The sequence below is a fragment of the Mizuhopecten yessoensis genome, unplaced genomic scaffold (assembly GCF_002113885.1).
Source record: "Mizuhopecten yessoensis strain PY_sf001 unplaced genomic scaffold, ASM211388v2 scaffold2921, whole genome shotgun sequence".
Classification (NCBI taxonomy): domain Eukaryota; kingdom Metazoa; phylum Mollusca; class Bivalvia; order Pectinida; family Pectinidae; genus Mizuhopecten; species Mizuhopecten yessoensis.
In genome coordinates, this window is record NW_018404786.1 from 61,297 (window position 1) to 82,417 (window position 21,121).

General features: G+C 35.3%; 1 protein-coding gene across 1 annotated transcript in view; it reads left to right on the forward strand.

The window, feature by feature from the left end:
• Positions 1–3,032: 3,032 nt before the first annotated feature.
• The window catches only part of LOC110446655 (helicase with zinc finger domain 2-like), a 48,467-nt gene continuing 30,378 nt past the window's right edge, over positions 3,033–21,121 (forward strand). Inside the window, exons 1-13 of the mRNA XM_021491911.1 lie at positions 3,033–3,136; positions 4,586–4,723; positions 7,012–7,039; positions 7,336–7,536; positions 11,710–11,746; positions 12,048–12,169; positions 12,584–12,748; positions 13,831–13,867; positions 16,473–16,699; positions 16,832–16,889; positions 17,471–17,971; positions 18,625–19,173; positions 19,676–21,055. Of these exons, the coding sequence (XP_021347586.1) occupies positions 4,608–4,723; positions 7,012–7,039; positions 7,336–7,536; positions 11,710–11,746; positions 12,048–12,169; positions 12,584–12,748; positions 13,831–13,867; positions 16,473–16,699; positions 16,832–16,889; positions 17,471–17,971; positions 18,625–19,173; positions 19,676–21,055 (3,421 nt within the window). The 5' untranslated portion in view covers positions 3,033–3,136; positions 4,586–4,607. The remainder of the gene's footprint in view (positions 3,137–4,585; positions 4,724–7,011; positions 7,040–7,335; positions 7,537–11,709; positions 11,747–12,047; positions 12,170–12,583; positions 12,749–13,830; positions 13,868–16,472; positions 16,700–16,831; positions 16,890–17,470; positions 17,972–18,624; positions 19,174–19,675; positions 21,056–21,121) is intronic.

The window sequence follows — 21,121 nt, forward strand, 5'->3', positions numbered from 1 at the left end:
GTTAATGTGATAGGCCGATAAAGAGGCAATTAACATATTTTAAATGGATTGCATTGGTTTTTGTTTGGTTTTATTGTGTTTAACATCCCACCAACAGCTTAGGTCATTATTTAATAGTAGATCTTCTGTTAAGATAATAAATGCAGGAATACCTCAGGGTTCGGTTCTTGGCCCGTTGCTGTTTATACTATATATTAATGACATAACAAACAATATAGAAAGTCTATTAAAACTTTTTGCTGATGACGCCTCTCTTTTATATTCGGATAAATTACCACAAGTAATTGAACAAAAAATGAATAATGATCTCGTATACAATTGTGGGCAGATAAGTGGCTGGTTAAATTTAATCCTGAAAAAACAGAGGCTTTACTTATTTCTAATATTGAACTTGATCACCTCATTGATGCATTGTATTAACTTGCACAATGTAAGTATTGAATTTGTTGAAAATCATAAGCATCTGGGAGTATTCATCAATGCTAACTGTAAATGGACCTGTCACATTGAAAATATGTAAAAAAAAAAAAAAAAAAAAAGTTGTTAAACAATTAAGTGTCCTCCATAAATTGAAATATACCCTGAAGCGACGTACACTGAATAAGATATATAGAACATTTATACTTCCTGTTCTAGAATATTGTTGTGAACTGTGGGATGGTTGTTATATTTCTGATACAGACAAATTAGAAAAGCTGCAACGTGGGGCTGGAAGTATTGTTAATGGCTTACCGTCGTTTACTAGTAGACAATCTATATATTGTCGATAACTCTCACTATATTCTTCGAAACGCTGCAAACTACAACTTACCTAACAACAGACTTGAATTATCTAACGTATCCTTTTTTTCATTCTGAACAGATTCTAGTAACCCCACCCCCGGTCCTCTCTCTCCCTTGCTCTCAATAGGAAATTATGACAATGATTGATAGTAACAAATATAAAGTATAATTTTATGTAACAATGTAATAAATTATGTGCTTGGTCTAGCGGAAATATAAGAAAGCACGGAGCGAACAGGAGGAAGGTTTTATAGGAATGTGATGAACATTTGAACAGCAAAAAGTTGTGAACAGCGAATTGAATATCACTAATTCCGTTTGCATGGAGAAATAACAACCACATGGTCCGATATACATTTTTACATTATCGGTTGTTTTGTCATCATCTGTCATACATTAATAATGATGGGGATGTATGTACTATCATATATGTGTACTCTCTCTCTCTCTCTCTCTCTCTCTCTCTCTCTCTTAATTTCAATTTATAAATCAAAACATTTGAAAACGAAATAGTGTATAGTATATATGTATATTAATCAAGTCTGCCATCTTGTCATATTGTAAATGTATATGCTTGTAATTTGCTGGGAAAGGGCTTAATATAAGTTTAATAACTTTTGCCAAATCCATCTGCTTGGCAATACAATATGTTTAAACTAAAGGGTCATCTACGAACGTGTGTGTTGTGTATGCGTGCTTGCGTGTCTGTGTGCAGGAGGCAACTTGAGGTATGTTGGAGTGTTTGCCTCCTTGTGATAGCGAAGATCTGATGCCGACTTGAGTGCTATCTCACTAAAATACCATGCCGAATGCACCGTGTCAGCGCAGCGTTCCGCCCGATCACAGTTATGCTGACAACGAGTAAACAACGTCTGCATATTTCCGTCTACATCCCAGACTTTGTAAATTAAAATCGATAATAAACATCTGTATAATAGTAAAGAATCAAAATTTACCTTTGCTTTAAAACATCAAAAAAATCTATATGAGTGACACCACAGTTCGACAAGTACATTATAGAGCCTACATAGACTCATTTTATATATGTTTATTGGGCGCCGAGATATCTCCTCCTTTCATGAAATGAGAAGAAACAGTCAGTTACTCCGCGGAATTAAATTATTAGTTTATTTCGGACTAGGACCCACGCAGTTAAAAAAACACACATATATATATATAGGATCTATGTGGCAATTTTATTAACATATCTTCAAATAATTGCACCTATCTTCAAATAATTGAGATTAATAGAGAGAGGAACAATTAGATTAAAAATAGGTTCAAATAGGACGAATTAAACATATATTCAATTGAATTACAAGTACCTATAATATCTTCAATTATTTGAAGATGGGTATAATTAATTGAATATATATAGATCTGTGTTAATTTGGCGTTCCATACATATTGAACATCTGCTACATTTATAAGGAAATGACAATCAGGTACAGTTTACAATATACATGATTAATACACTAGGCCCTGAATTCAAAATTTCAGTAAGGAAAAAAACTAGACCACAATAGCTAGCTAGGTAGTCCTTTGTGGAACTTATTTTTAGGTGCAAGACATTCTATTCAATGCAACTAAATACTCAAACAGATCACAGTTTGCGTTAGCCTATATATATACACCAGCGTAGCCTTGAATATAATTATGCCCTTATACATATATATTTGTTCGGTATGCAGAGTACGGGATTTTTTTTTTTAAATACTTTAGATTCAGATAGAATGTATTCACCAAAATGGAAGAATATGGGTTACTGTAGAATATTTATGTGACGTTAATATGTCACTCATGTCAGTATATTCAAAACCCGTATGTATATGTTTAAACACAAACAAAATGCTTTAATGATTACGTTATTTCTGATTACAGAAAAACAAGTAAATACATGTTATAGGCCTATACAAGCACACATTGTTTGTAAACTGTCGTCTCTGTCATCCTTATAGAAAAAGGCTAGGCCTGCGCTCGTGTGCAAACAACCAATCAAAATCCACCAAGCGTTGACTTCGCGGGAGTTGGTGGTTCTTATAAAAATAAGATCACAAAATAATACAAAACAAAAGTCTAACATGTGCTGCAACATATTTTGGTTCAAATATCAATAGACATTTTCCCTCGTGTCATCAATGAAAGTAGCAAGTTTCTGAAATCGATTAAGTTTTTTTTTTAAATCATTACTATCGAAATATGTGTAAATTGTCACAAATATGGAAGATTCGAAAATTGTATTTACTGGCCAAAATCTCGAGACGGATCAATGTGGAAAAGTTTACATTTCTACTTGTAGGGAAATTACAAACGGTTCAGCATGCGTGAAAGACTAATACAACGCTGTTGATAGGTAAAGCAATTATCATACACAGTGACAGAATCAGCATGATATGACTACTGTTCTCAAACCAAAACATAAGGTGGTTGCTGTGCGTCACTGACACGGAAACAGTCGAGTCGGCCTGCAATGGTTGCTGCAGGCCTACTGTATGGTTATCGCTTTGTAATGTAGTTGGGTTTTCTGTAAAAAGCTAGCTTGGCCGTTTCCACAATATGCCTTAAGCAGATTAACCACATGTATATTACACTATTGTGTCAACTTTCTCCACATTCAGTATTTTGGCTATAATCACAATAATAATCCGATGCACAATAAGGTTACCTTTGAGAAGAAAAAAAACATGTTTTACCCTAGATCGTTACTCGATATCCAGTGCGCTTTTTTAAATCGCAATCTGACGAGATAAACATTGTATACGTCTCTTATGTTAGTAAACGTGATGTGAAATCTTAGCATTCCGTTTATAAATGTGCACAAAAGTTGTCATAGGTCATAGTGGTTGAATAGCTCTTCTGAGCTAAAGAGTAAAGTTGCATTGTTACAAACACGACTCTAAATAAAAAATCTTGTATGTTGCAAAGTAAGTTTGAATTTTGGTACATTAACAGTGCCCCAATTTAGGCATTATCAGTGTCATAAGAACGATTGAGGACCCAGATTGTATTGGTGCTGACCGAGTCGCAGCTAGTTAATGTACACTTACCAGGTTTTTAGGAAACAAATGGAACATACTCTTAGCTTAAAACAGAAATTTCACAACAATTTGTCCTTGCAGGTAGGGCGAAGAATTGTACCTGCTGCCCCCATTGCATGATCATAAGAGGCATTTAAATTTGGGATCTTTTCTCTTTCTTAACAGCTTTCTTCTTCCTACTGCTCCCTTTGAGGAAGGCTTTGGGTTCTGTCCCCTGGTCAAGACATACCAGAGTCTGTAAAAATGGTAGTTTCTACTCCTGCTTAACACTCAGCAATTAAGGAGTGGGACGACTGGTTCGCCCGTTATCAGTACAATGTGACCAGTTGGGGTGTCCTGCTGGTTGTCTTCGGCAGTATGTTTCAGTGAGGTAGCACTATAAAGTCGGCATCAGTTCCGCGCTATCGCAAGGAGACAAACACAAACATATCGCAGCCTCCCAAAACACACACTCATGCATCTGGCACACAGGGGAGGCCGCCCTTAAATGACAATAGCTGTTGATAGGACGTTAAACAATACTGAACCAAACCAAATCACAAAAATACTTGAATTTCCCAATTCCAAATCCACAAGCCTCATTTCACATAATAAAAAACCCCACCAGTACGCATTATCATTGGGTAATAAATTGGAACACATGATCAACAATGAAGTAACACTGATGTGTGACTATATATAGTTAGCTGCATTCGAACATGGGGTATTGATGGTATTTTCAATATGGCATAAAGCAAAATGTAACTTTAAATTATATTTTGAAGGAGAGGGTTTTGATCCATAGCCATGGATCTACCCTGGTCGGACGGGGTGTACACCAGCGATGTCCCACGAGATTTTGAGGAAATGCGGATGAGGGAGGACAGGAAAGAACGAATTGGACAATACTGGAACCTGCTAGTGTAAGTGTTGTAGATAATATTGGCTACTTTGCTGGTCAAAATCAAAAAGTAGACTGAAGCCTTGATTAACACATCACTTATGAGACAAATCACACACTGGTAATTGTGGTCTATTGTTCATGTTTCACACCTATAGGGGTTCCCACAGGTAAATCTACCAGAAGGGCTGAGGTCGTCAATCAGGGTGGCGCTTCTAGTTACAAAAAAAGCTAGTCTAATGAGAGCAAGTCTAATTGAGAAAGAGAGAGGAGGTTTTCCTACTTGATGTTCCAGTCATATCTGTGTTATGCATCTCAATGTGTAACAGCCAAATGCATGTGTAACGATAAAATTGTGTGTGTAGCGGCCTAAAATTCATGCATAACAGTACTAGCATGGGGAGACAGACCTCTGTATAATTATGGAACATAAAATATATCGGAAAGCATTTGAAAGATTGTTTTGTTCAAGAGGTTGTCACTGCACTGTTCCAACCTTGTGGAAACAATATGCATACTCTATTACTTTAGATATTGAATTAGTTGTTTCTTCAATCATTTAATATTCAGTTTTTAAACCTGTTTTGAAACTACAGTGAATCCTGTTTATTGTGTTAATCTAATTGCTAGAGAAAAATTATCTAATAATTAGAAGATTATGATAAAGTAAGGTAATAGAGCCAATGTCAAGTGTATGTTTGTGGGTTGATCAGTGGGGCGCTTCGCTTTGAGTATGGCTACCAAAAGGTATGCAGGGGGATTACAGCATAAAGGCACATATAAAGAAAATGGATGATGACGAAGCCTCAACTTTTAAGGTGAAACTAGTCGGCTAAATAAACTTTAAAACCCACTTATTGGTGAAGCTTGGGTATGTTTTGAGTATATCCATTTTCTTTATATGTATAGAATATGGTAATACACAAGTAAACTAATGAAGGTCATATTTAGGTTGTCTGAACTGGAAGAGAGTTTCCCCATGGTCATTGCAAATTGATAAAGGTTCATTTATTATAATTGAAATATCAAATAAGAAAACAACATGTGTTCTTTGTTATTTATATCAAGGTATTATCATTGAGCACTTTATCGTTTCTATGATCTGCATGTAATATCTAGTTTCACTTTCTATATCGATAATTTTCTCGGAACTAATGTGAAAGTGCAGTCCTAGCTAATATGCTACGGTAAAGTAACAGACAACAGGTTGAAAGATATAAGATCTTAAGTTGTGTAACCTGTAGTATCTCATAAAATGTTACAATATTTTGCTCTTTGATGTCAATGACCATCCCATGAAAGTCATGCCTTGCAAGTCATGCGGAAAATAACAACTTGTAGAGAATCAGTAACTGGTTTATTTAAATGAAAGTTTTGTTTATAGTTGCGAATGATGTATGAAAAATAACTCATCGACATATATATTAAAACAAAGTAACATTAAACCAATTCAGGCACAGCACTGTCAGGTGAAACTGAAGAGGCCATATCTTTATGTTCTCTGATGATCATGATACATGATAACATTAACCTGAATTTCACAGGGAGGCTATTGTTTAAATAATTAAAAGAATTTCTTCCTTTTTCAAAAGGAATGTTCAAATTGACAGGGATTACCACAGAATGTGTCAACGTGAATACCTGGTATTCATAAAATGCTTGATGACCAAAACCTGGCACATCCTTAAATGACCATAGCTGTTAATAGGACGTAAAACACAAACAAACCAAGCTTGATTGTATGTGTAACATAATGTCCAACAGAAAAAAATGTGATTTTTATAAAAAGAAACAATATAAGAAGTACAAAAAAAGAATTAAAACCAAAAAAATGGATTTTCAGTTTAGCCATTCACTGGATTCTAATTTTAGTTTTAACAAAGTTGATTTTCTGCTTGAAAAGTGTTGTGATCTATTCATTCTATATGTTATAACACAGTTCAAGTTTGTTCCAAGTTTGTTCCAAGTTGGATCTGTGTTTAAACATGATGATTACAGTGTATGTACTATCATTTGTAGGTATATGAGAATTTGATAAGATGACTTGCCACAGGCAATCCTGTGACAGATGATCAGAGCCCTGAACAGTACTCCGTTGTTCACTGAACTCACAAATTTTCACTGATTTATCTGCATCAGTTGTAATTATTTCAATAAATTGCATTGCAGGATATTGTTCAAAATCAGGGTTTCTGTCACTACCTAGTACACTTCATGGTGATTGACAATTTGACACCCATATGATTATTGATACTTGAATGAAAAGTATTGATATTAATTAATTCTTTTTTTTTTTCATTTTTATTGCAGAGCTGACCAGGAACCAAAAGTTAGCAAGGTGTGTATTTCATCTCTAACAAATATTATGTTCGGATCCAATTCCTAAATTGATTAGTAAAAAAATGATACTCTTTCAAGTTTGAAACCAAGTAGATTTGTAGTGGTTTTAGTTTTTTGATGAAATATAATTTCTGTTTAACTTTTGGCTATATAGGTTGACAGTTCACAAAAAATAATATTGCTTAATAAACAAATACTTGTCGTACAAAATAAAATAGATTGTTATTGAGTCACATGTTGTTATTGAAATATTCATTCAGAGATGAAAACGTTTTCATATCTCTTTCCTTTCAGCAAACCCTGTTGATGTTGATGCAGGATTTAAAAGATGAAGGAAATACCGTCTTTAAAGAAAGTCATTATGACGTGGCATGGATGCATTATCGTAATGCATTATTTATTGGAAGGATATTAGAGACACGTTTTTACCATGATGTGGATAAGGAATTTGTATCCACTCTTTTCTCAAATAGAGCATTCTGCTGTCTTAAAAAGGTAAGCAAAAGTTAACATTATAAGACTTAAAAACAGTACTTGTGGTGCTTTATGATGCTAAGTAGGGGTATTCAAAATTTTATTTACTGATATTATGATGGCATCAACATTCTAACAACGCCATATTCACTAACACTTCAATGGTATCCCTTAATGTAAAACTGACAAATGTTAATTTGTAAACACTATATAACATAAAAAAAAAATGTGTATTTATACCTCACCTGCCACCAAGTACCTATGAACCATGCCTCAACCCTGGAGACTTATTTGCAATATTACTAATGGTTCAGGTGAGGGATACAGGATCTCACCTTTGGTCATTGGTGTAAGAACACACGCTTATCAAATTTAGATTTTGACTACCGTAAAAACCCATGTAATTTGCGCAATTTTTTTATTTTTTTTTTAAATTTTATACCCAAAGTGGGGGGGTGCGTAAAATACACAGGTATAGAAAATTTCAAGGTTTTTTTAGGTACACGGAACTCTTAAGACAAATGACGATCAACAAATTTATTTATGTCGAACATTAATAAAAGATACAGTTGATACATAATGTGTTGTTATCTGAGTTTATGTGAAAAGTACTATTAAATCTAGGTAACTGTTAACAAAGAAAGTTTAGCCAAATTCCTATGCCAGAGAATCGCCGATCAACTTACGACGTTACTTTTCGACATCTCGGTGCGTCATCATCAATTTAAGCTCCGTTCCATGTAAGTTCTGTTAGTTTTTTTTCAAATCGCCTATGCGTATAGCATGGTTTTTTTCTGGCTCACCCCATGTTGATCTCGCGTCTAACATTACGTAAACACGTGATTAATAATAACCTCGTGAATTATTTCAATATTTATTAAATGAAGCATCGTAAAAATAGTCTGCTTTAACTATTTTTTTCCTTGGAGTAGATTTGAAGAGGATGTATTGATTGTCCATGCTTCTAGTATAAACATTTTTTTTATAATCCCTTATCAGTCAAATCAGTCTGTAGTTATGACAATGCAGTAGGGCTTCGTAATTCACGCCACGTGTTGGTGAGAGAAAAAAACAACAACACGGTCCGTCGATCGCGACTGCAAATCATTTCAATTAGTAGAGCTATTGTTAACGGGTAATCGCAGATATAGTGTTAGCTATTTACTGCATTGTAATTTTTATTGACTGTAGTGTTGAGAAGTGTCAATAATTTACGCTGAAGCATGCAATCCTACCTGGCCTATTGTCCGGGACCAGACGATATCGGTGAAATCATGCCCTCCAGGTTAACTTACCTGTAAATGTCGCAAAACCAGCAGTCATGACCACAGATGACCAATTTTAATCATTTTACAGTAGGTAAAAATTGTGTGGCCAAAAAATATTGCCAAACCACGGACTTTGGTAGTATAATTCCGTGGCCAAACTGAACTGTGACATGACCTGGTTTGAAGTGACGATACCCAAGCCGCCATGATGAGCCCTTTTCACTGATCGTAATTATGATCAATAAAAGGTATCTAATTATGTCTTTCACCAGGAGATATGCACCAGCGGTTACTAAACATCGAATTACTTATTAATTGATATGTTTTTGTAAGCAAGTAAATGTTTTATGTAAAATATAGCTAAAATGAATTGATGTATGCCGATATGCGCACACGTGTGTGTCATGTGTGTGATCAGATAATTCCAAGAAAACATACAACAAAATACACATTTTACGTAGTTTCTTCTTGGTTTTAATATCTTTACATCAATGGAAAAAAAATCATAAGAAATATATTATTTTTTTTATTCAGATATCGATTTTCGGAGCATGAACATCAGTTTTTTTTCAGATTTTTTGGGTGCCTAAATATTAAGTAGAAGCTTTTTTCCCCGATTTTCAGCTTCAAAAAGTACCTGCGCAAATTACATGGGTTTTTACGGTATTTTTTGGCATGTTGGATTGCTTCACAAAGAGGAACATATGTGATATAGTTTGTGAGGTTATTAGATTGCCTGCTGTAATTGATTAATGGATGGTACATTGCAAAATACTACCAAATTTGACTGAAAAGATTGATACATGTCTTTCAGTAATTATTTGATATACAGTTGAACCCGCTGATTATGATATTTCTATTTGCCAGAGAAAAATATCATAATAACCGATATGTCATAATAACCGATCAAGCTGTTTTCGATCGTTTTAATGTTGTCTGAACCGGATGTGAGATGCCCTATATCAATCAGACAGATTGATGTAGAAACATGGAAAAATTTAAATACAAAAAGATCAATTAATAATTGAAATAATTTGTTCATTGTTATTTATATCAGCGTGTTGGAAAAATTCGAGAAGTTATCGTTTTGCCGTCGTAATGATCAGTATGTAAATTCTACTTTCACTTTCAAATAACTTCAAGCATGTTCCTATGAACTATCTTTATACTACATCCTTCACTTGTAGCTAACAATATCGTAATGTTAAAGTCAATAGGATGGAAGAGGTGATATAAATAGTCATGATTTACCTATTTTTCAACGAGAAGTTGTGTAACATTTTGTCCCGTAAGCGTAAACATATTTTACCGCTCTATGTCAATTACGTTCACGTGACAATCACATGTCTTGCAAGTCGTGCGGTGAAATCAACTTGCAAAGAAACAATAACAATTAAAAACACAAATTATTTCCTTTTTAACAATAATCAAATATTGTATTTAACGAAAATGGTGTAAATTGTAAATAAAGCAGCCTTCGTAAGTTGTTTGCGACAATACTGTAAATTTTTGATCGATTTCCAGCACCATGCTGTCAGTGCAGTATGTCCCGAATTTGACACATTTTCAACGGAAACACGGGGAAATCAACTTCTAATGCAATTAAGAAACTATTGCTTAAATGATTAAAAACACAGGTCTTCCTTCTGAAGTAATATTTTCATTGAAATCGGCATGATTTTCTCACATGACATGTCAAGGTAACTGTGAATATTTGTGAAAGGGCATGCTCGTTTTCTCATCGGAAATTGTGTTTGGTAGGCCTAATTATTTTAATTTGCATATACGGTCCTGCAGCAATTAACTGCACCAAATGTTTTGTTAAGACTTAAATGTATGACCAGCAAGCAATGGTCGATCTATTGTATTCCGCTGACTGGGGTGAAGCGAGGTGTGTAAAATTTACCTTGTGTGGCGAGATGATTACCTCGGGCGATGTACAGTTAGCCGGACCTATTGTGTAATGTCCAGGTGTTTCACACAGACAACTTACCTGAGTTTTTTACCTTATAAAATCCATTCACGGCAGAAAAAAATATAATAAGCAGGGTCCTACCTTTGACCATATCATAATAAACAATATTATTTTGCTTAGTTAAAGAAGGAAAAAATCGGTACATGGGAAAAATATCATAATAACAGATATCATAATAAGTGGGTTCCACTGTAGTAGAATTCAACATTTGGTCTTATTTTATCAGAACCTTAATATTAAGTTGATAAAAGGCAAATTGTTTGAATAGCAGTCCTTGTTTATCAAGTTAACACTTTTTAGGTGAATGTTGAACAGCATGTGAGATTGATCTTGATCTCAGAACAGTGGTTGTTATTCAATTTTATTACATGTATATATAAACATGCAACTTAAGTACGAGACGATATTAAACAAAAATGTGATTTTGTGGTAATGGTGATGTTTTCACCTGTGTTTTAGTTTATTGGTCATCTCCTTCATTAGCATTTTGAAAAGATAACGGGTCTGAAAGCATGGTTTTACACAGGTCATAAACACCATGCTTGAATTGAGGTTACACATTTCTGAAAAGAAATCCATGCATTGCAGAACCTTTTCTAAAACATAATAGAAGAGGTCAACAACAGTGTCTTAGATTCATAATGCACTAAAGCCAGATCAAGAATCAAACCCTGTACCTTCTAGCACTTGTCAAGGAATATTGAATAAAAGCTGTTAAAAAATAATTGTGCTGATATTGATTTCATAAAGTAGATAGTCTACTCAATAAAGATTTTGACCTGCAAAAGTGCTAGAATATTGTCTTGAAGTCTGTATGAACCATGCATAAATAAATAACGGCAGTGAATCTTTCATGTTATGCAGTATTATGTGATTGATCAGAATATCAGAAATGTTGTTGTCTGTATTTAAATAGTGACCTTGTATGAAAAGTTTTGATTCTGTTTTCAGGAAATGTACAACGAAGCTATCCATGATTGTGAAAAAGGCAAGTTTTATAGATATTTGTGGGGGGGACAGTAAACAGGTGTCAAATTCAACTTGTCTGATGCCCAGGGTAAGAGACTAGCTAGCTAATATGCTCAAAATATGAAATTAAAAACCCCTGATTAACAATTATTGATGATTTATTATTTATGGGTAAAGTTGAAGGTTTATAAATATATGCATGGCTGATTAATATAAAGGGAAGGGGGTTCTGTGATGTTATTCTATCCAATGCTTTGACATATATAATCATTGAAAAATAGAGAGGAACATAAAACTGTTTTTTTCTTTCTTTCTTTTAGCAATTGATATATTCAGCTCAAACATCAAAGCCTACTATAGACAGGTTCAAGCTCTAAAAGCCCAGAATAGGACTGCTGAGGCCCTCAAAATTGCACAACAGGGGCACTTAAAACAACCCAATGTAAGTTTGCTTGTTGTAACACATTTTCCAGTATTGTTACATATATAGGTATATATATATATGTTATGTGTAAAGGTTTTCATGTCTCAGCATATCATAAAGATAACACATATTTCATTTTGATCCGACAGCTTTCATTTAATATTCATGGAATATGAAAGTAATATTTTTTATAGCTATGATGGCAGAAATAAATATAGTGTTTTACTGTGTAAATTCCCTGTACTAGAGGGGAACCCCCTTTGTATTGTTAAGGGGAATTCCCATTAAAAAGCCTATGCCGGTATACATTTCATTTGCTGATTTTGCACTTGATACAGGTGTTGTTTGAACTTCACTTTTACATTTAATTACTTTGGTTTACCATTTAAAGATTAACCAGTTGTGAATGAAGACAATGTTTTGCTATTTCAGATCTTTAGAGAGTTAATTGAAGAGCTTTCTGATGCCTTGGAAATTGAAACCACCTCTAAACAGAAGATATCCACAGCTAATGTGTCTGTACGACATGCTCAGGCAGAGGCTGCAAACCAACCTGATGCTGATTGGTTAACTGGAACAAACATTCATCTAAATGAGGTAAGTGGACAGGTTGTTTTTTTTAACACACACACACACGCACACATATATTTTTTTTAATAATAATACATGACTATCATATTATATTTAGGCCAAATAAAATTAATTACTTGGTTCTCAGGCCAATTTTTTTCAAAATAGTTGCGGCAGGGCGGTAATTTTTTTTTCCATTTTACATGGCAAAAACGAGACGAGGGCGATTTTTTTTTTATTGTGTAGTTTGTAAAACGTTCATTGTGGGCATTACCTTGTCTTTTTATAGTTGTGTAGAGACCCATCATAGAGCAAGCCTCCGAAAGTCCCCCCACGATGTTCCAGACGAGAATCACTAACCCCCCATTCCTTATTTGTACCGAAATGAGCGCCATTTGTACACAAGATTAATAAGTCATAATCATTTTAACGCTTCCCTGTATCTCAATCCTTACCTTTATTCAAACGTTTTCCGGAGTTGGGTGACTAACGAGTGAAAACGACATGCGGACCAATTTTCCAGATTTTTTTAAAGATGGCGGCTGGCACATTTACAATTTCTTTTTTTTTATTACTTTTACGACAAAATCGGCAATGCGCACGGTGCCATGAAATGTGGGCGGGCCTGAGAACCAAGTAATCTTTTTTTTTTGGCCTTAGTTCTGGTTCTTGATAAAAAAATGTTTGGCCTTGTTTTTAAAGAGTTCCTGTTCAGTTGAGCACCTGATTAGCATTTAATTATGTGAACTACCTCTATGTATGTACCCTTGATATAATATTAATCGTTACACATACAAAAGTCATATGTGATTAAATTATTACAAATACAGAACTATGTGATAAAATGTAAATTCATTTTCACCACCTTTTTCAATATTGTGATATATTGTTATGATCTATCCAATATTGTGGCATTCTGTACACTCCTCTAGCTGATAACCTTTTCATTTAATTAGCTGATAATGTTTTCATTTAATTAAATGAAAATTTGATAAATGTTATTGTTTAACTTACATATTAAGTACAAAAGTATTTTTTCCCGAAATATTTGCTTTATCGATGTCTTCCTTTATCAATACATGTTTCAAAAAACAAAACTTTTCCTTCAGAATTCATCAAAACCTAAAGTCATGAAGAAAAGCTCTGGTAAGTCCTTAAAGCTTGGCCAGGTGAACTGATGCATGGGGCCGCCTCTGTTTGTCCATTCCTTTTTCTTTAGAATACATGTAAATAAAAGCTGAGTGTATTCTTACTACAGTAAACCTTCTGTCAGTTTGAATAGGCGGATAATTTGAACTTGCTTACACACGTTTCGGATTGTTCGAACACACAATTTGAGTACTGAAATTACGTAATTATTGATCGAGGTTGGCTATCGGCAATGCAATAATAGCCTCGCGAAACTCGCTTAAACTAATCCATTTTCGCATTGACCAAGTTTAACTACTGAAAAACGGGTAGTAATCATGAAGTGGAATCTTTGTTGTCATTGATGTCGTACAACTGTACATAAATATGCCACATGCTACCTGTGATTGAGTTTCTTTCTTGTAAACATGTGCACACATCAGTCAAATATATTTAGGCTCCGGCCATACAGTACACCGAGCATGAAATGTTATCGTCACATCGCTAACAGACACATGTGTATTGTCATGATATTATTGTGATAGCAATTTGATTATATAACTGTGACCTGGCCAGCGATCCCTGATTTATTACTTAATTGATGTATATATATATAACACCTTTACATGTGCCAAAACAAAAATATTTGACCAGGTGGTCGATCGAACTATTAATCCGTAATTGCAGTTTTGATCCATCCTCCGCATTCTAATACATTACAATTGAGCTTCCATCAATACTCGAGAAACCATCTACAGCTTTGTGGCCTACATTCTTGTCTCTGCTTTGTGATTGAACTTGACAATTAACTATTAATATATAAATAAGGATAAGAAAGATATATGTACCATTATTCATCCAGATTTGCAGATATATCGTAATAGGCCGTCGCTGTTCCATATCAACGACTTGACAGTTTGCCGTGATTTTTGCCGATGTAGACTCGGATTGTTCTAGCTACTCTTTAATTTAGCGGCTATAATTTCGTGTAATTCGAACAGGTTAGAAACTATTTATTTAGTTTTGTTCGATCTGACCAGAGGTTTACCATACACCTGATGAGGAACATTGTGTGGCATAGGGGACTCATCTTGTTTGCCACTTGGGAACAGGTGGGCAGAGACCAATAGTGGAAAAGAAGGCTTAGTGTTTATCATTATGGCCACAAATAAACAATAACATTCATGTAAACATGATTTGCATTGGGGTCTGTTCTCGCCCTTCGGGACTTGGTCCCTCTGTGATAACATGGAAATGGTTGAGATCCCTACCCCATAACAATATATATATATATATACAAATGCTGAATATTATAATCATGCTTCTAGGATTAGCCGCTGAGTGCAGTCAAAGTCCTGGAGACTAGGTCCCTTGGTCATAACCATATTTTAAGTTGCTGGGTATGAAGCAATGGTACCAGAATTTGCACTGGTCTGGCCCCATAGATAGTGACCTACAAAACAAAACTCCTAAGACAATGGAAAACAGATGTTGTATAAAAGAAAAATGAGTTTCCTTTGGGTTGATCAAGAACAAAGCTTGAAATGAAAACCTTGATACTCCTGGCCATTTGGTCATATTTTTAAAACCAATTCAAATTTGCTTTGAAGCATCCTTTGGAACTTAGATTCAGATGTTATTTGAAGGAAGGGTGTTGTTCCAATTGGTACTGAGAGACAGAGCTGTAGTTGATGAACTAATTTCATTATTACCTATATGAAAATATATTGAATATTTGCAATATCACTTATATTGCCATGCTTGCTGTAAACATCCAGGTGAATGGTACAGATTTTCAAGACCTCTTGTTTGTAATTTGATATTCTAGACATAGGAGCTTATTTTTTGTGACATATACTCTTTTTGTAAAACTGCAAATAGTTTCAGATACCTATTTTAATTTATTAACAGCATTATCATTTCTTCAAGATAATATCATTTTCATTAGTATTTGTGGAAAGAAATCAATGCCGATTTGGAACAAGTGCATTTTCAAGTTGAATACTCCAATTTCTGTTCATACCACTACAGTACATTTCACCTAATATCACGTTGCTTAATGTCACTTTTCTGTTATTATCATGTTTTCTTGATGCACCGTTTTTCCTGCTATATAATCTATGTAATTCAAATCTTATATTATCACTTGTTTTGATATCATTTTCGCTTTATATCACTTTATTTTGGCCACTGTCACAAAAAAATACTTGGTTAATTAGTATAAGAATCATTTATTTATGTCCCCGGGATCTGGTGTCACACCTGGACACGTTATGTAAACAACATCTTTGAAAACCAATTCCTTTTGATGCCACATGACTTTATTTAACGTATTTGCTAATTACATTGTTCGGGATTGTTTACTTGACAGTTGCAATTATAATACAAGGTAATGTTCTAATATCATTTCTCTTTTCATTCCGTGATTATTCTTTAAACTGTAATTTAGAAATAATTTCTGAGTAATAATAGGATTTCTTTTGAAGTTTTCTTATATAGGAATATTCCAGATAGATTCATACAGTTACACATTAATGTTTTGTTTTCTACCCCCAAAACAATTATAAAGGAACTCATTCCTATCAGTACTTAAATACAGATATGAATATTTCACCTGATTTAGGCAAACCAAAGCAGCAGAAGAAGAGTAAACAAGTGATGAACTTGCCAAGGAATGGTCACACCTTTTCCGAGTCAGAAAGTGAGGAGGGAAGCAGTAGCGATAGCAGTAGTCTTAATGAAGATGAAAAATTTGCTAGTAACTTTCTCAACGTACGAAAAACCAACCTGTCTGCTCCAGGCCCCAACATCATTAAGTTGCCAACACCTTCTGCCTCTTCCACCAAACAGGTTTGTAAATTAGACTGTAAAAGTATATATTTGTAGAAATTGATTTATTGAATGACATTATTTTGAAGTCGAAATTGGCACATTAGCCCTTCCTAATTAATATTGTAAAATTATTTTGTTTATGCTTTTCAGGAATCTTCTCCACGTGGAAAGCAGAGTGACAGTATGGGACTAGATAGCTTTTCTGCTGGTATGTTCAGTGTTAATATGTTTGGTGCACAAACATGTAAATAGGATGTTGAGGCCTGCATTATTTGCTAGATTTAAAATAACTGTATATGGGAAAATTGTCGCTGCAGTTTAATTTCTGCCTCTCTCTCTCTCTCCCCATACTGAACATTTTGATGAACAACACAATTAAATAAACATATAATTATTGTCTAATTAAAATTTTGATATTTTCTTGATAAATGGGATATGCCTTTTGGTGTACTGGAAATATAAGATATTCACTATATGTTACTGTTGAAAGTTGGTACACGATGCCAAATGTGGAATGTGAAATGCCAATTGTCAATACCAAATGCATAATGCTAGTTACAAAATGTGTTATATGTCCTGTTCATCACATTTGTGTGTGCAGCTGCATTCATATTTCTTTGGCATAAAAAGTGCAAAATGGAATGTAGATCCTGTGATGCATTGGCAATTGGTATTACACATTTGGCATTTAACAATTAGTAAATGGCATTGAGTACTGGTCTTCTACAGTTACTTTCAAAATGATCTGTGGTGTCTAATCAAACATTGAAAATATGTCATATTTTTCAGGAAAGTCCAAGGCACAAAAGACATCCTCAGCATACAGTAGTTCCTCCTCTGCGAGTCCCGTGCACAAACAGCCCAAGAAGACTGTCCCCACACTAAGTGATGAGGACTTGAATGCCTTATATTTCCCTCTAGAGAACTATGATTTCAAATTGGCATGTGCCCAGTGCTTTGTCAAAACTGGGGAAGGTGTGCAAGGCTATGCTTTCTATGATTTCGAGCACATGTGTGATAAAGACTATCTGGTAGTGAAGTTGAAGGCAACCGTGAACACCAAAAACATAACATGGATTAGAATACGACCTCGACCAGAACACAAAACTCCAAAGATGATCTACCACTACAAGAAGTGTTTGCAGTTCGCACAGAATCAACCATGTAGGGTTGGGGATGACCGATGTACTTTTCCACACACAAAGGCGGAGATGGACCTCTGGGAGATGGACAAAGATGAACAGTTCAGCATATTTGGTTTCATTGAGAAACTACACGAGCTGAAAATTGGTAAGCTGGTATATAAATTGAACAAATACACTGCTTGTAATGCTTGCACTTCAGATTTCAATACAATGTATGGCATATACAGCCTTTTCAAAGGTTGGGTACCCAGCAAGTGATTATTTTGGATACACAAAGGAATTTGGGAGAAATCTGTTATCTGAAATTAGAGTTTCCTTGCAACCTTCAAGCTAATTATTGATACAAAAATGAGGTCAACTCAACTACTGGTGATATTGCCTAATTACTTCTATTTGTGAGATTAAAGATGTGTATGATCTTACATGAGTTTCCATTTCATATGAGATTTATAAAGCAAAAAGTCTAGGATTCATTCATTTCCTTTAAACAAGACTCTGGGGACAGTTATTATTGAAGGAGAAAATGCTTTTACAGGTCTTCAAAAGCCATCAACTTGGCCCAATATCTCTGTCTCCATTGTGATGTTGTAATTCTGAAGTGTGTGAAATATTTTGATAAGCATTTGACTGTCAAAATTGGTCATAACACATAATTCATACATAAAAGCATGACAGGCATATTTACAGAACAACACAATAATCATTTGATAGAGCTATTTATTTCATCTGAAATACATAATTGTGTAATAAAGGGAAAATACCCGGTAATTGTAATATCATGATTGGTGGTTCTTGTAGAGTCCAGCTGGGATTTAGAGACGTTTATACAAAACAACATCGCTCAGAATGAACCACCACCTGCCCGGTCACCTGGAATTCCCGGACTCAACTTTAAATCAAAGAAATCCAAATCTGCTATCCAAGCTGCTAAACAACAAGAGGCACTCTTGAAACAGCAAGTTGTGAAAGCTCCCTACAGTGAACCTGTTGAAGCTCCAATTGTCAAGATGCCACAGCTCAAACCTAAATTTGTGTCTACTGAGCCACCAGTCAGAGGTACAACAGTGCACACACATACTACCCAGGAAGAGTCTTTGTATCATCCAAGTGGACCCTTGCTCCCTAAACCACAACATTCCTCTGTTCGTTATACACCTCCCCAGCATCTGGTGTCCTCCCCTGTGAGGCCAAACCTGAGTCGACCACCACCTCCGATTGGAGGAAACCCAGGAGGTTTTACACCAGCAATGAATGTCAATACAAGATTCCCTCCTCCAAGGATGCCTGGTCCACAGCAAACTTCCAATAAATATCAGGCCCAATATAACAGAATGCAGGCACCCCAAGGTAAGCACTATCCAGGGTTGTAATATCATTCGGTAAAAGATTACAGCAATAGTACTGTTAACCATTCTAGACTCTTTAAAAAGTTTGACTCTTAAATATTTTCAATCGGAAATTCCTCAACAATAAAGATAATTTATAAACAACTTCAACCCATGTCTGGATCCACCTATGTAATTGTTAAAGGAGTCCATGTGATTATATAAAAAATATATGCAAATATGACCTTTCTAATAGTAATTTAATAAAGTGAAATTCAATTAATTGATGCGAGATTGAAAGAATTTTTGGCAAAAACTGCTGATGAAGAAATGTATTTAAACATGTTATACTGTACACAAGTTCTGTAGAAAAAAAGTATGGTGACCCACTAGAAAATGGATTTCATAATAGTAGTTGAATATTAATGGCTTAATCGTGTAGGGAAGATTTTGATGATGGTAATGAAAACTATTTGGAAATCGAGATAGGATTCATGTGATTTTGGTATATTTATCTTTAACAGGTGGCTATTTTGGACAAGAAACGCCACATTATCACCCAGGTCCTACCAACCAAGTACAGATGAGACCAAACCTGATGCGGGTACCTGCTCCGAAACCTGCCTCCGAGATGCCTTTACAAGTAATGGAAACTAACCAACCTGTCACTATTCTCAAGTTTCCATTGAGAGACACTCACGATTTTAAACTGGTGTGCAGAGTGTGCTTTGTGTATGGAAATCAACCTGGATACTACATGCCCCAGCAGAAAACTCACAAATGTGAGGAGAACGTGCTGGCTGTGAAACTAAAGGGACTACCAGTACCATGGCATTGTATCCGTGAGCGTAAAAACCATCGTGAGTTTCCTGGTAAATACATATTGTGTAACAGTGTGTACTACAGAAACCCTGGCCTTTGTAGGTATGGAGAAGAGTCGTGTTCTTTTGCCCACAATGAGGAAGAACAGACATTATGGACACAAGAAAAGGATGAAAAGTTCAACATCACAGAATTCATCATGCAGAATCGATCAGTCAGTGTGGCCAAGGGTTTTACACTGGCAGATGTTTTGAAAAAACATGGAGGCACTTTTGATTTCATATGCAAGTTCTGCTATTGCAATACACCTCGCGTAATTTCAAACAAAGGATCTGGTGATTTTTGCAAGAGTCGAGGAAAGCACCAGTGGTCCGAGTACAAGATCATGGCTCACTTCGCAAATGATGGATCAATCAAACTCATCAATCAGAGAGGATTTCTACATAAAACTGCCTTTTTCAAAATTTGCAAGTGGCTGCAGTTCTGTAGAAACCAAATCAATGCAGAGTGTCGGTTTGCGCACAGCTTGGTGGAAAGAGATATATGGATGTTGGAAAGGGATTCTGGAATGTCCAAGGAGGAGATTGTGCAGGAACTCAGCAAAGCTGTTGCTCTTCCTATCAGTCAGCAGCATGAGGCATCACCTCCTGTAGATCAGACAGTTATTGTGCACTCAGCATCTGCAGGGCTCACACCTACTACATTGCAAGCACAGAAACCTCCTTCTCATGTGGTTGCATACACTAAACAAAATCTAGACCTGGAGGACAATGAGTGTCCATATTTAGTCACTGCTATATGTCAAACCTGCTGGAAAAATGGTAAAAAGAGTGTTCAGGATGGTGACAAGGATCGATGTGTGAAATCCCACTCCAATTGGAAAACAAACAGGATCTTCCTACTTGCTACCGCTAACAGGGAAATCAGACCATTGCCGAGAAAGATCCCCGGAGGGTTCGCTTTTATCATTTGCAAATTTATCAGGAACAAGACTAAGTGTGGATATACAGCAGGCGGGTACTGCCAGTTTGCCCACAGTCAGGAGGAGCTGGAGGTCTGGCAGTGGATGTGCACACACAGTTGTAAGTAATATTGTATTACAAGACAACAAATAAGAAAGCATGGTGACCATATCAAATGTTTTGATA